Source organism: Chionomys nivalis, chromosome 25 (assembly GCF_950005125.1).
Source record: "Chionomys nivalis chromosome 25, mChiNiv1.1, whole genome shotgun sequence".
Taxonomy (NCBI): domain Eukaryota; kingdom Metazoa; phylum Chordata; class Mammalia; order Rodentia; family Cricetidae; genus Chionomys; species Chionomys nivalis.
Window position 1 is genome coordinate 38,539,313 of NC_080110.1, and position 12,491 is coordinate 38,551,803.

General features: G+C 43.6%; 1 protein-coding gene across 1 annotated transcript; it reads right to left on the reverse strand.

Annotated features, from left to right (window-relative positions):
• Positions 1–8,553: 8,553 nt before the first annotated feature.
• Il22 (interleukin 22) lies at positions 8,554–11,830 on the reverse strand. Its single transcript, XM_057758207.1, has 5 exons — positions 11,645–11,830; positions 10,909–10,974; positions 10,649–10,792; positions 9,714–9,779; positions 8,554–8,668 (listed from the first exon to the last, which is right to left on the reverse strand). The coding sequence occupies exons 1-5, from the start codon at positions 11,828–11,830 to the stop codon at positions 8,591–8,593; spliced, it is 540 nt and encodes a 179-aa protein (XP_057614190.1). The 3' UTR covers positions 8,554–8,590.
• Between the last annotated feature and the right edge of the window lie 661 nt (positions 11,831–12,491).

Consider the following 12,491-nt stretch of genomic DNA (forward strand, 5'->3'; position numbering starts at 1 on the left):
AAAACCAGCCGAGACAGCCAGCCTCGTGGACTGAACAACTACTGGATTCTTGGACCGTCGGCTCATAGATCATTCAGTTCATCAGCCACTGTTGGGTTGGCCGGACTTCAGCCTGTAAGTCATTCTAATAAATCCTCTTCCCATATATTCAGAGAGATTCATTCCATAAGCTCTGTTACTCTGGAGAATCCTGACTAACATAGGAGCACAAGGGAGGAAGGATTCACTTAGGCATACAGTCCACACAGCAGTGAGAGCAGAGCTAACCAGAGTGGTCGACATTGTGGGGCCAGGAATACAAATTGGCACAATAGTTTCTGCCCTCGAAAAGCTCTAAGGTGGATAAGTAACAAACGATTAAACTGCGGGGTGACAGGCATGAAGGGAGGTACAGAAACTAAACTTTGAAAATAGAGCACTTAACACCCCGAGATCAGAAAGGAAGGAGAACGGGGCATTTCACAAAGAGGCTACTTTAATCTGCTGAAATTGTTCCAATTTCGTTCCCCCACCTTTCAGTCCCTTCTGAGGGCAATTGTCATCTTGTCAACCTCTTCGGTAGTGGTTTAGTCTGTCCATGACTGGTGCAGTTAGGTGTCTATCACCCTCACACGGTCACAGGCTCCTTGAAGGCAGCATCCAAACATTATGGCTCCTGTCACACAGGGTCTTGCATAGCCTGTGATGGAATTAAATCTAACTGCAATTGCCAAAGTCTTCACACAGGCAAACAGCAACCTAAGATCCACGAAATTCTTCAGCAACCATAGCACCTGCTGCAATGGCAAGGGGTGGGGGTGTCTTAGTTGAGAAGCAGCTTGCAAAAGCATCTCACAGCACACAGACACCACAAATAAACAGCACCCAGGACTTCACACAGTGGGCCTCACCGAGCAACAAAGCCCACCAGGAAGGCTGCATCTCTCTAAGGCCCTGGTGGCACTGAGTGAGAATGCTTGCCATCATAAGGGAAGGTGTGAGCTACACAGAATGATCCCAAGTGGTTAAAAAATTGCAATAAGGAAGGGACCATGGCTGTCGTAGACATGTGTGGTCACTCTAAAGATCTTTGGTATTTGCAACAAGGAGAAGGGAGAAAGAAAAGGAGGACTAAGCAGATGAGAAGCAACCAAATATCAACCCTGGATTAACTTGAATAAACAGAGATGCTCAGGTGTCCCCAAGAAGCAGTAGTGAGAAAAAAGGCACCAAAGGGAGAAGCGCGGGGACTTCTAGACCAGAGGGGAGGAGACATTTGTTAGGTTCCTTTAGGAGACAGTGCATGCTGAACTATGCACCCCTACTTCCCAGTGTGGAGCCTCATGGAAGCAACAGGGGCAGAAACTTTTAAAAATAAGTGCTTAGTCGGGTGGTGGTGGAGCACACCTTTAATCTCAGCACTCAGAAGGCAGAGGCAGGCAGAGATCTGAGTTCGAGGCCAGTCTGGTTTACAGAGCAAGTTCCAGGACAGCCAGGGCTGTTACACAGTGAAACCAACTCAAAAAAAGCAAAACAAACAAGCAAAAAGACACTAAGTGCTTAATTTTAATTTTAGAAATGAAAACACCACCATTTTGTGTTTTGTTTTATTACAGACAACGTTTTCACGTAGCTCCAAGATGCTAACAACAGGCTGCACTTGTCTATCTCAGTCTTATCCAAGTCCCAGACCTTAGCAGGGTGGCTTGGGTCTTAGTTAGGGTTTTCTTTTGCTGTGACCAAATATCATGACAAAATAGTAAGTTGGAGAGGAAAGGGTTTATTTGGCTTACACTTACACATTGCTGTTCATATTGAAGGAAGTGAGGACAGGAACTCAAGCAGGCCAGGCAGCAGGAGCTGATGCAGAGGTCCTGGATGGGGGCTACTTACTGACTTATTTCCCCTGGCTTGCTCAGTCTGCTTTCTTATAGAACTCAGGATCTTCAGCCCAGGGATGGCGTCACCCACCTTAGGCTGGGCCCTCCCCCATTGATCACTAAATGAAGAAATGCCTTATAGCTGGATCTCATCAAGGCATTTCCTCAGCTGAGGGTCCTTCCTCTGACGACTAGCCTGTGTCAGCCAGTACAACTGACCCCTTGCCGATTTGACATGCAAACACATCACTATTAGGCCACATCCCTTCCTTTCTTATTTATTCCAAGATCTCACAATAAAATCATAAATAATTTTAAAAGTCCCACAGTCTTTAAAATTTCAGTCTCTTTAAAATAGTCAATATCTTTTTAAAAGTTCAAATCTTTCATCTGTGAGCTCTTTTAAAAATCAAAATTAAACACTATCATCAAGAAGGAAGAATCACGGTACTGTAACAATCTCAACCAAGCAAAATCAAACTCCAACAGTATAAATAGTATATTTAAATAAATATAAAATATAATATGAATAAATAAATAGCTCAATGTCCAATTGTCTGTTTCACCCACGATCGTCCGGAATCCTCCAAAGGGCTTGGGTGCCCTCTCCGACTCTGCCCTCTGCGGCACACACAGCTTGTCTTCTGGGCTCCAGTTGGTTCCACTCCACTGCTACTGCTCTCGGTGGTCATCCCATGGTACTGGCATCTCCAAAATGCTGGGCTCCCTTGCTGCAACTGGGCTGCACTTTCATCATAGGCTCTCATGGGTTCTCTTCATGGTGCCAAGCCTCAACTTCTTAGCATGACCCCTTCAGTCCTGAGCCTTCAACTGCCACTAAGGCTGCACCCTCACCAATGGCCTCCCCAGGTCTCACAGTGTCAGGCCTCAGCTGCTCTCCATGACCCCTTCATGGTTTCAAAACCAGTACCACCTGGGTGAGTCTTACACTTTGTCAAATCCGGCTGCCAGCACGAGGTACAACCTTGGCTAGCTCTGGAATACAGCTTCTCAGTGTTCTGAGTAAACACTTCCCAGAAGAGTTCACCTCGGTGATGCTGGTCTCTTCTTAATCACTGCTAATTTCTTAGCTCCAGCTGACCGGCATCTATTGTCCCAGTAACGTAAAGGTTTCACTTCAGTAGTTTCTGGTGTCTTGTTAATGACAGCTGATTCTTCAGCCCCAGCTAACCAGAACTACCAAATCTTAAATCAAAATAGCAAATGTCCCCGAAAGAATCTTTAAACTTCCCTCTGAAACTTCACAAGCCAGGCCTCCACCTTCTGCACTGGTCTCAACATTCTTATCTTCCAAGTTCCCACAAAACTTTTAATACTCAATGGCTTTTCTAGCCCAAAGTTTCAAAGTCCTTCTACAATCCTCCCCAAAACATGGTCAGGTCTGTCACAGCAATGCCCATCTACACTGGTACCAATTTGTCTTACTTAAGGTTTCTCTTGCTGCGACGAAATACCATCATCAAAGAGCAAGTTGTGGGGAGGAAAGGGTTTATTGGGCTTACACTTCAGCATTGCTGTTCATCACTGAAGGAAGTCAGGACAGGAACTCAAACAGGGCAAGATCCTGGCAGCAAGAACGGATGCAAAGACCACGGAGGGGAGCTACTCAATGGCTTGCTTCCCATGTCTTGCTCAGCCTACTTTCTTATAAAACCCAGGACCAAGAGTCCAGGATTGACACCAGCCAGGCACCACATGGGCTGGGCCCTCCGCCACTGACCACTAACTGAGAAAATGCCTTATAGCTGGATATCATGGAGGCTTTTCCTCCACTGAGGGTCCTTCCTCTCTGATGACTCCAGCTTGTGTCTAGTTGACAGGAAACCAACCAGTACCTGGGTAAGGTGGGGGACATAGAGGAGACAGGCGTACCAAGCAGGGACCCATGAGACAAGTTGGGCGGTGGAGAAGAATTGAAAGGAACGGTTTCATTTGTTTGTTTTTAAGTTGTAGAAAGAGTTCAAGGAAAGCAATAAAATGTTTGAGCTGTGGAGCTCACTGGGGACCATTTAAGAGAAGTTACCAGAACAATAGTAAAAAGAGCGATGTAAAGAATGGTTGAGGGACCTTTGGCTTTTTGGAGAAATGTACTTCAGATATGATTAGCAGCCCAGCAGGAGGGCTCTGAGGACTCAGTGCTTTGACCTCATTCTCATTCTTCAGCCTTTTGCTAACCTCGTCCATAAACCAAGTGCAAGCAAAATCCGGAAAGCAAGCATGTGGGTAAAGGTGGCCTGGGCCAGTCACTCTGGGCCCAAAGTGATCTGGGAAGGGAGAGAAGCTGAAGGAACCAAGCAGCACAGTGCATCTTCCTTGTATGTAGAGCCCACTCTTGTCCCTGAAAGGATGGAGAGAAAACATATGATCCAATACAGAAAACTCATGGATTTCATCAGCTACTACAGTGTTATACGATGTCAGTGTGGTCAGATTTCCATCTAAAATTAAAATATGATCCACTATAAGTAGTCTTCATATAGGGCAGTGATTTTTAACCTTCCTAATGTTGTGATCCTTTAATACAGTTCTTCATGTGTGGCAATCCTCAACTATACAATTATTTTTGTTTGCAACTTTATAACTGGAATGAACATGCAGATGGCCCTCGTGCAGATGACCTTAGGCCACCCCTGTGAAAAGGTCTTTCCACCCAAAAGGGTTGTGACCCACAGGTTGAGAACCACTCACATAGGCGACAGCAATGAAAACACTGACAGCTAATTGATAGAAGGTACGCCCACTACTGTTACATTTCTTATAACTGTTCTTAAGACCTAAGAAAAATAACAAATTGTAAGACTTCCGGGCAGAGATGGCAGTTTACAAACTTCCTCTATAAGACTCTTTGAATAAAAAGCATTTGAGTAGTAAAGCATTCACTTTATACCTAAGAAACAGAGGAAAGAGCTATGGGATAGTTAAAAAGCAGGAGACACAGACAGGCTCAGCTGAGAAAAGCAAGCAGCAGTTCACAACCCCACCACTGACCCTCTTGAGGGACAAGAAGCCAGCACCAAGACCACAAGGTAGACCAGTAATCCCTGGTGAAAAGAGACTGTCAGTCCTGACTTTAAGACAAGCACGTGGCACTCACTAGTCTTTCATCTAGTGAAGGAATTCATTACGACAGTAACTCCTGCATGACAGACCAGCTTTAAAGGGGGAAGCCATTTTGTTGCCTCTAATATCTGAGCGTACTATTGTCAGGGGCCATTTTGATCACTGACATGCAACAGAGCCCATAAGGTAGAGAGAGACATGGCTGAGGCAGAAAGGATAGATGTTGGGGGCTGTGGACCCCCAGACCCTGTGCTCTGAACAGCCTCCAGCTGCTCTGAACATGAGACCCTCAGGAGTTCCTGATGGCAGGGAAGTGGTTTCTGGTGGGTTTGGCTGGGGAGTGGCTATCAATTAAGGATCCCTTTATAAGCTGCCCCTGAACACAATAAAGGGGATATTCTTGTTTCAAGGATGACCTGTGTTGTTTCTGTGTGTGTGTATGTGTATGTGTTTAAATCTCCAGCCCCTTTCCCTGTTCAAGAACAGTCCTGTAGTTTAGGCGGTGTGCTGCAGGCGTAGTACCATAGTACACATAGTTCAGGCGCTACAGGACGGTAGCACATGTAGTAGCATGGACGGTACAGACGGACATGAGGGAGGAGTCAGGATGGCAAAGGGGTACGAAAAGAGCTATGGATTCATTCTTAATGTGATAGTAAGCCATCAGCAACAGGAAGATGCCCAAGCTAATGCTATGTGTTTTCTAATTTTCATGGCTATAAGATAGAAAGCAATTAGTTGACGGGAGCACATTCATAAATTATTAGAATAATTTGGTGCAGAAATAGTCACAACTTAGCAGAAAGTCAGTCATTTGAGGAATGAGAAGATCTAGACACTGTTTCAGAGTTCACACAGAGAAACCTCTGGCACATTCAATGTGAGGCTGGATCAAGGAAATCCAGAGTAGATGCTGTCTACTTTGGAATGTTGTCTGACATAGAAAGGCATTTTAAAAGTTTCTTAGTAAGACCTCCGAATTTTGGTGCTAAATATTCTTCCAGTCATGACTCAAGTTTTAAAAGATTAATCTAAAACAAGTGCAGTTCTAAGTTGGCCCAAATCATTGCACTGGAACTCACTTGGAAGAGAATGGCAAACATCCTCAGCAACATCTGTCTCGGTCACTATTCTACTGCTGTGGCGAGGCTCTGTGACCAACGCAACTTATAAAGAGAGCACTGGGTTAGCCAATGATCATCATGGAGAGGAGCATGATGGGAGGCAGGCATGGTTCTGGAGCAGTAGCTGAGAGCTTACACCTTTATAAGAAAGTTGGAAACCAGAGAAAGCAATCTGGTCAATGGTGTGGGCTTTTAAAATCCTCCAAGCATATTCCCAGTGGCACAACACCTCTAATGCCATATCCCCAAAGAAGTTCCACCAACCAGGGAACCAAGTATCCAAATACACAAGCCTATGGGAGTGATTCTCATCCAAACCAACAACATCAGCTTATCAGAAAGTAGTGACAATTCAATAGACCATAAAGCTGCTCGCTGCTGCATCTCTCTACATTTGGAGACCAAGCACAGACGCACTGACTTTGGCTTGGCCATGAAAGAGGTATTGTCCACACACAGGCTCACTGCTCATCACTTCATACTGTAGGAGGCTGGCCAATCATTGGCAAGGGACCTGGGGAGTAGGTTCACAGTACCGGATTGTAAAAGAAAACACTTTAGATGTACAGTCGATAACTTTTTCTCCTGGTAACTTTGACCTTCTATGAAAAGGCACACATAATCAATAACTTCCCTTCTGGGTCCTGTGTGATGGTGACATGTCTTCTAAACTAACCATTGTTGTTCTCCCCTCCCCCACTCTCTTCCTCCTCTGTACCACAGCATGGATTTTGAAGATGCACAGTTTTCTATTTGTATGTTTCATAATATAGTCCCTGGTTTTCTGGTACAAAAGCCTTGTCTAAGTAATAATTTCACTTGTCAGGGAAACAGAGTGCCTTGTCTTCTTTTTAGGAATGCTGTTCCTAGTAGGTCTCACCTAGAAATAAAGCAACTCACTTAGCATGTGTATTTCTCTCCATTAACAACACTTCTCTGTTTAATCCATAAGTAGTTAATAGTATAAGTGAAACATAACCAACATCTTTTTCCCTTTTAGAATTCCATTCTTCATCAAAAATATGAAAGAGACCCTTCAGATCAGTTAAACCTGCTTCAACAATGGTCAAGTGTGTTCACGAAACATTTCTTCGCGTGTCTCCGATTCCATTTTCTCATCCATAAAATGAGGATGTATGTGTGTCTGTGTGTGTATGTCTGTGTGTCTATGTGTGCAAGAATGTGTGTGTGAGCATGTGTGTGTGTGCACAAGTATGCGTGAGTTTGTTAACTTTATATTACTGCACCAAACATGAGGAGCAACCATTTTGCAAAGAGGTAAGGTTTGTTTCTGATACAGTGTATCAGAGATTTCAGTTCCCGGCCACCTGGGTCTACTTGTCTAGGAGTGAGGACTGGACAAAACAAAGTTACTTCCTTCATGCCCACGATGCAAGGGAAAGAGAAAGTAGAATGGTTGCTATCCAGTTATCCCCTTCAAGTGTACATGCTTTGACGTGAAAATCACCAGACCTAAAGGCTACATCATCTCTCAATAACCACTGTGCTGGAAACTAAGCCTTTCACGCATACTATGCAGGGCTGAAGAGATGGCTCCAAGGGTAACAGTATCTAATGTTAAGGCATGTGGACCTGGGTTTGGTTCCCCAGCACCCATATACAAAGGCAGGCATGGTCAGACAAGGCTGTCAACTCAGTGATGTGGGGGACAATGACCAGAGAATTACTAGAACTTGATGGAAGCCAGTTCAGTGAGAGACCCTGTCTCAATTATACAGAACAGACTGATACACAGAGCAGAACATCCAGTATCAGTCTCTAGTTTTAATATGCATGGCAATGCACATATAACATACATACACATACACAAACACACAAGCATGCACCACACACACAAAACCACAGGCCTCTGGGGACAAACTTAAACAGTATAATACTATGGCTGTCTCATTTTTATAGATCAAGCATAAAGTTATGAGACTGATCAGATAACGATGGAGATGATATTTCTGAGTAAAGAAGAAAAAGCACAAATACAGAAGATTTATATATTCATATGTTTATTGAAGCCAAAGATAACCTGTTTCTATAATATTATCATAAATACTATTTTTCTTACATTCAAATAGCAATATCAGATAATGTTTCTATAAATAAATCTATATTAATAAACTGGCATAAATAAAATGCATAGTTATAATAAATAAACTTACATAAAGTATTGATTATGGAAATGGAATTACATGTGCTTTTTTCTAAAGGAATGAGAAGTAATTTCTTATGGAAATAATCAATTTTTTAAAACAAATTATTTTTCTCTTGCATCATCAGTTGCAATAAAATATTATCAATGTATCTTTGTGATTAGAAAGCACATCTGGTATTATAGACAAATGACAACATTGATTTTCTTTTTCAACTGAACCAGGTTTCATCTAGAATCTTCTAATGATGGCAGAGTTAAGCTTCTCACTTTCCTTTACTAAAGAAAAAAAGAGGTCCTTTCAGGAATCTTATTGTATTTAACAGGCAGGAAGGGTCAGTTAGTTTTCTAGTCTCTCCAGCTCAGACACAAGAATTTCTCAGGAACATAAACAGCAGGTTCAGTTCCCCGATGACTTTGATCTCTCCACCCTCTCCAAGCTGCAAAAATAAGAACATACACTGATTTGAGGACTTCTGTGGTTTTGTAAGCAGGAGCTAGTTAGAAGGAGATAGGGCTAGGCATAGTGCTGATAACTCCTTCAACCATCACACACACTCGCAGAGAATTTCACTCTCACTGCAGTCAGTGGTGCTTCTGGCTTTGGTGTGAGTCATGCTTGCTGACCTGAGCCTCCCGCTACGGTTCTTGCCCCCAAAGAGGCCACACAGTGATGCTAATCACTACAAAGTTATACACTAGCGCACAGTAGATAAATGCTCACTTGTTGAGGGTGTGATGGAAAAAACTAAAAAACGAAAGTAAGACATAAGAAAAAGATTTCCAAGTCACACTTCAATTTCACTCCAATAAATCCACGACTAATATTTTTACTCTTTTGAAACCATGCAAAAATTTGAAAGGTTATCCACTCTTGTTTTAAATCTCAAGTCAGTAGCCATCAGGTATTATATTATAATTCCGATTATAGTTATTAATATCAGTGATTCTAAATATTCATCCTATATGCAAGTCTGACTCCTTTGTTGCTGTTCTGGGTTGACTTTTGCCGCATTTTTGAGCATCAGTTTAGTGACCTCGAAAGTCACATCAAGTAAGCTTGCACCCCGCTTTTTGATTTTCAGTGCACGCAGTCTTCAAATTATATAAGTCAGTGGGAACCAAGACTTTCCCAACAAAATAATGCTGCTGAAATAATTACATATGGCTGCTGGGTAAGAGCTGAATTGGGACTCAAGAGTGCTGCCTTCCATGATTGTCTATGCCACCAGCCATCCTCAGAGCACAGGCTGATGATACTAGTTGAGTTAAGATTTTTTACTAGCTCTAGAATTTATGACGTACAAATTTAGAAACAGACTGAAATATATATATATATATATATATTCAGCTAGATGCATATCAAGTAATAGATCATATAGTAGAAAAATCAAGTAAAATATTACAAAGGAGAAAAAGAGTAGAAAAATCAAATAATGTTATGTTTCCTATTAAATGGCTTAGCATAACACCTATCAATAGTACCTGTTTTACGGTTTCCTTCAGTGTTTGTATATTTTTCTGGATGCGCTGGCCATTACCACTGATGTGCTGCAAAATAAAACAGGAGTCACTAACAGAATCATGCCGTGTGCAAGCCTACACTCACAGCTTCTGAGGCGCGTGACCATTCACCTGGGACAGAGGCAGTCAGTAATTTTTGCCCACAGTGACCTAGATTTCACTGGTGACCTAGATTCTCTGAGCTCTTTTATTCTCTGGGACACTGAAATCCAGGTACTTCCCTTACAGAAGAGCTGTCCTCCTCGTTGGGGAATCCTACTGAGGTTTCCACCGGCAGCAAGAGCAGTAGAAATGAAACCTAAACTGAACCTCATCAAAGGTGGGAGCAAAGCCCAAGAAATGAGCGTGAAGCTTCCTATGTGAAAAGTGGGTCCTCCCAGTCAATGCAAGGGCTCCCTCAACCTGCCCACTCCTGGTGGACACAGCTCACAGTTTTGAGTGTCTGGAGGTATCCAGCTTATATGTTGACGTTTCTCAGCTTCTAGTTCCAACTAGCACACCCCAAGTCACGAAAGCTTCCTATCTCCCTCACCTTCTTCGACTTTTGCTCTGTGCCATTCCCTCCCCACAAGTACTTCTGCTCAGTAGATATATTTCCACATCTAGGCCTTTTGCTTACAATTCTCAACATCATTCTCATTATTCATAGATTGAGTTGCTTTCTTTCCACAGGTAAAACTAATAAGGCCTTACCCCTACAAACTCAAACTAAACGAATCAGTTAAAGCCAAAGTCACCTGCTGACTGATTTCAAGTGGCCTCTGATGTCACTGGGGACTGACAGTCTCCCTGTCAAACTTGGGAAGGAGAGAGGGGGGATCACAGGTTCTAAATGGAATAGGAGGGGGTGGGGAAGAAGGTGAGAGCAGATGCATGGAGCCAAAAGAAAGACTTACACAGGAGCTGAGCTGGCTGCTTAGCTTGGTCAGGAAGGATACCACCTCCTGCATGTGGGGCTGGAATCTGTCTGATTGGGGGATCAGCACCTCTCCAAGGGTGAAGTTGAGTATCTCCTTCATCAAGTAGCACCGATCCTGCATCTGAAGGTAGAAAGGGAGTAGCAGGGCTCAAATTACAGGACATCCCAGAGGATCTGTCAACTCCTGAAGCTAACGAGGAGCCCATATGCTCCCTGCTCACCACAAGGAAGACTTACTTTGACTCCTTGGAACAGTTCATCCCCAATGAGCCGGACATCTGTGTTGTTATCTGCAAAGCTAGCCTGGAAGAAAGAAAAACCTTTGTTTTTGCTTTGTTGATGAGGAGGAAGAAGAAATGTATGCTCCACAAGGTCCAATGTCAAGACACTGAGTGTGTACACTCCCCATCGGGCCTAATGTCCAGACACTGAGTGTGTCTGCTCCCACAGGGTCTAATGTCCAGACACTGAGTGTGTCTGCTCCCACAGGGTCTAATGTCCAGACACTGAGTGTGTCTGCTCCCACAGAGCCTAATGTCCAGACACTGAGTGTGTCTGCTCCCACAGAGCCTAATGTCCAGACACTGAGTGTGTCTGCTCCCACAGGGTCTAATGTCCAGACACTGAGTATGTCTGCTCCCACAGGGTCTAATGTCCAGACACTGAGTGTGTCTGCTCCCACAGAGCCTAATGTCCAGACACTGAGTGTATGAGTTTGGAACATTGCACAGAGAAGTCAAAAGTCATTAACAAATGATTTTCAAATAGTTCCTCTATGGGTGACATGCAGAGTATACATCCTAAAGGCCAAATAGAAAAAGCTTCTGATTAAGATTAGGTCTTCAAAGAGACATAGAAAGTCTCCAGCTATGGAGATAAAGTGTGGCTGAAGAGCTCACAAGTGCTCCAAAGAAAATGGCCAGGGTTCCTTGAGTTCCAAGTAGCTATTAAGAGAAAGTGAGATGCCCTGTACCTCCTCGGCTAGCATGAAGGTGCGGTTGATGAAGTATGGCCTCTGGAAGTCAGACTCATCAATCTTGCACTGGGAAGTGACCGGCAGTGCTGCTGCCTCCTGGACCCACAGGGCAGTGAGAATCAGGCAGTTGACGGCCAGAATCCCCATCAGGGAAAAGCTCATGGATTTCTTAAGGCTAGCCATCACAGAGACCTCAAATGTGAACAGCTGATAACCGAGGAAGGAGAGCCTGTCAGCAAGAGAACAAGAGGCAAAAACATGAGGGAAACGAGTTAGCTGGGTAGCATCCCACCAAACAGATAATCTACTGCATCAGTTTGTACACTTACCTGCTTTGGTGCCTCTGCTTGTGATAGGTGAGGCAGAAGTTGCTGCTTTTATAGCCATCAGGACACCCAAATTTTTGGTATTCTGAACCATATGACATCAGACATTATCTAATTTCCAGGTCTGTCTTCTGAGAACTCCCTAACCACCCTAGGAGGCCACAAAACGCCGCCTCCTAGTCTTCCCACCTTGAGAAGCGAAGCCTCTCCTAAAACGTCACTACACGAGCCCAAAGGTGCTTTTGCAGACAAATCCCAGAAATCTCCTAAACTCTGCAGATTTTTCAAAGAAAACAATTGCTTTGTCGTCGTAGGTTCCGATTGAGTGTAATAGCCTTTGATCTCCTGTAGTAACTGAGTCAGCGATTTGGTCACAGACTCATTTTCCTCCCAGCTTCATAGATTCTTATCTCTTCAGAAGTGACCAGAAATAAAAGACCCATGCCCTATATTCTGTGCTTTCCAATAAGCAACAACAAATCTTGGAGATTATTTCGATTGTTAAAATAATTTTGCCT